Source organism: Entamoeba dispar, genomic scaffold, assembly GCF_000209125.1.
Source record: "Entamoeba dispar SAW760 scf_1105229459709 genomic scaffold, whole genome shotgun sequence".
Lineage (NCBI taxonomy): Eukaryota > Evosea > Mastigamoebida > Endamoebidae > Entamoeba > Entamoeba dispar.
In genome coordinates this window covers 1-1,123 of record NW_001853828.1, presented here as the reverse complement: position 1 = coordinate 1,123, position 1,123 = coordinate 1, and the positions used below count along the sequence as shown (strand labels likewise).

The window sequence follows — 1,123 nt, the reverse complement described above, 5'->3', positions numbered from 1 at the left end:
ATATAATATGTTGAATATAATTATATTAATTTATATTATCATTTCTATTATGATTTTTGGTTTCTATTGATATTTTGATTATTGTTGTTAATTGTTTATTCTTCTTTTCTTTATGTTTTATCATTCTTTTATCACTTTTTATTTCTTTATGTTTTATATGTTCTCTTTTATCTTTCTTCTTATTTATTCTTTTTCTATTTATCTTTTATCTCTTATTCTAATATTCACTTCTCTTCTTATTTTGTTTTCTCTTTTATCTCTGTTTCTTTGTTTCTTATTGATGTTTTGTACCAATACACTCATCTTTCTCTTCATCATATTCTTCAATAGAACCATTTCGAATGAGTGATTTTGTGTATCTCCGATTTCTTTTTTATCTTGTCATTTTTGTTTTCTATTTACCAGTTCATTCATTATAAGAAGAAAGAGAGATGAATAAATCCCAGAATGAGAAGAATGCACAAGTGATGATGATGACATTCTTATTTTAATTATGTAAAGATGGTTTTGGTAGTTCATTTGTTATTTAAACATCTCATCATCACAATCTCATCATTTCAAACAGTTAAATGTCCTGTAATCAACAAAAGAATGTTGTAAGAAAGAATGTCAAGAGAAAGAATGTTGTAAAGAGTATTGTTGTAAAGAGTATTGTTGTAAAGAGTATTGTAAGAAAGAATGTTGTTGTCCAAGAATTAAAGCATTTAAGAAATTTATGAACACATTTGAAAAAGCACAAATTGGAAAAGAAGCACCAGAATTTAAAGCACAAGCATATTGTCCATGTGGTTCAATCAAAGAAATTGATATTAATGAATATAAAGGGAAATATGTTGTGTTATTATTTTATCCATTGGATTGGACATTTGTTTGTCCAACAGAAATGATTGGATACAGTGAAGTTGCAGGACAATTGAAAGAAATCAATTGTGAAGTTATTGGAGTGAGTGTTGATTCAGTTTATTGTCATCAAGCATGGTGTGAAGCAGATAAAAGTAAAGGAGGAGTAGGAAAATTAGGATTCCCATTAATATCAGATATTAAAAGATGTATTTCAATTAAATATGGAATGTTAAATGTAGAAACAGGAGTTTCAAGAAGAGGATATGTCATTATTGATGAT

The 1,123-nt window shown here is 26.5% G+C and overlaps 1 protein-coding gene across 1 annotated transcript, besides 2 other annotated features; it reads left to right on the top strand.

Moving 5' to 3' along the window:
* Positions 1-20: 20 nt before the first annotated feature.
* Positions 21-206: a microsatellite.
* Positions 92-269: a microsatellite.
* A 300-nt stretch (positions 270-569) lies between these two features.
* Positions 570-1,123, top strand: EDI_094600 (uncharacterized protein; the record flags this gene model as incomplete). Its single annotated transcript, XM_001736301.1, has 2 exons — positions 570-633; positions 678-1,123. Coding segments are annotated over 2 exons (510 nt in total), but the record flags the coding sequence as incomplete, so codon positions are not given.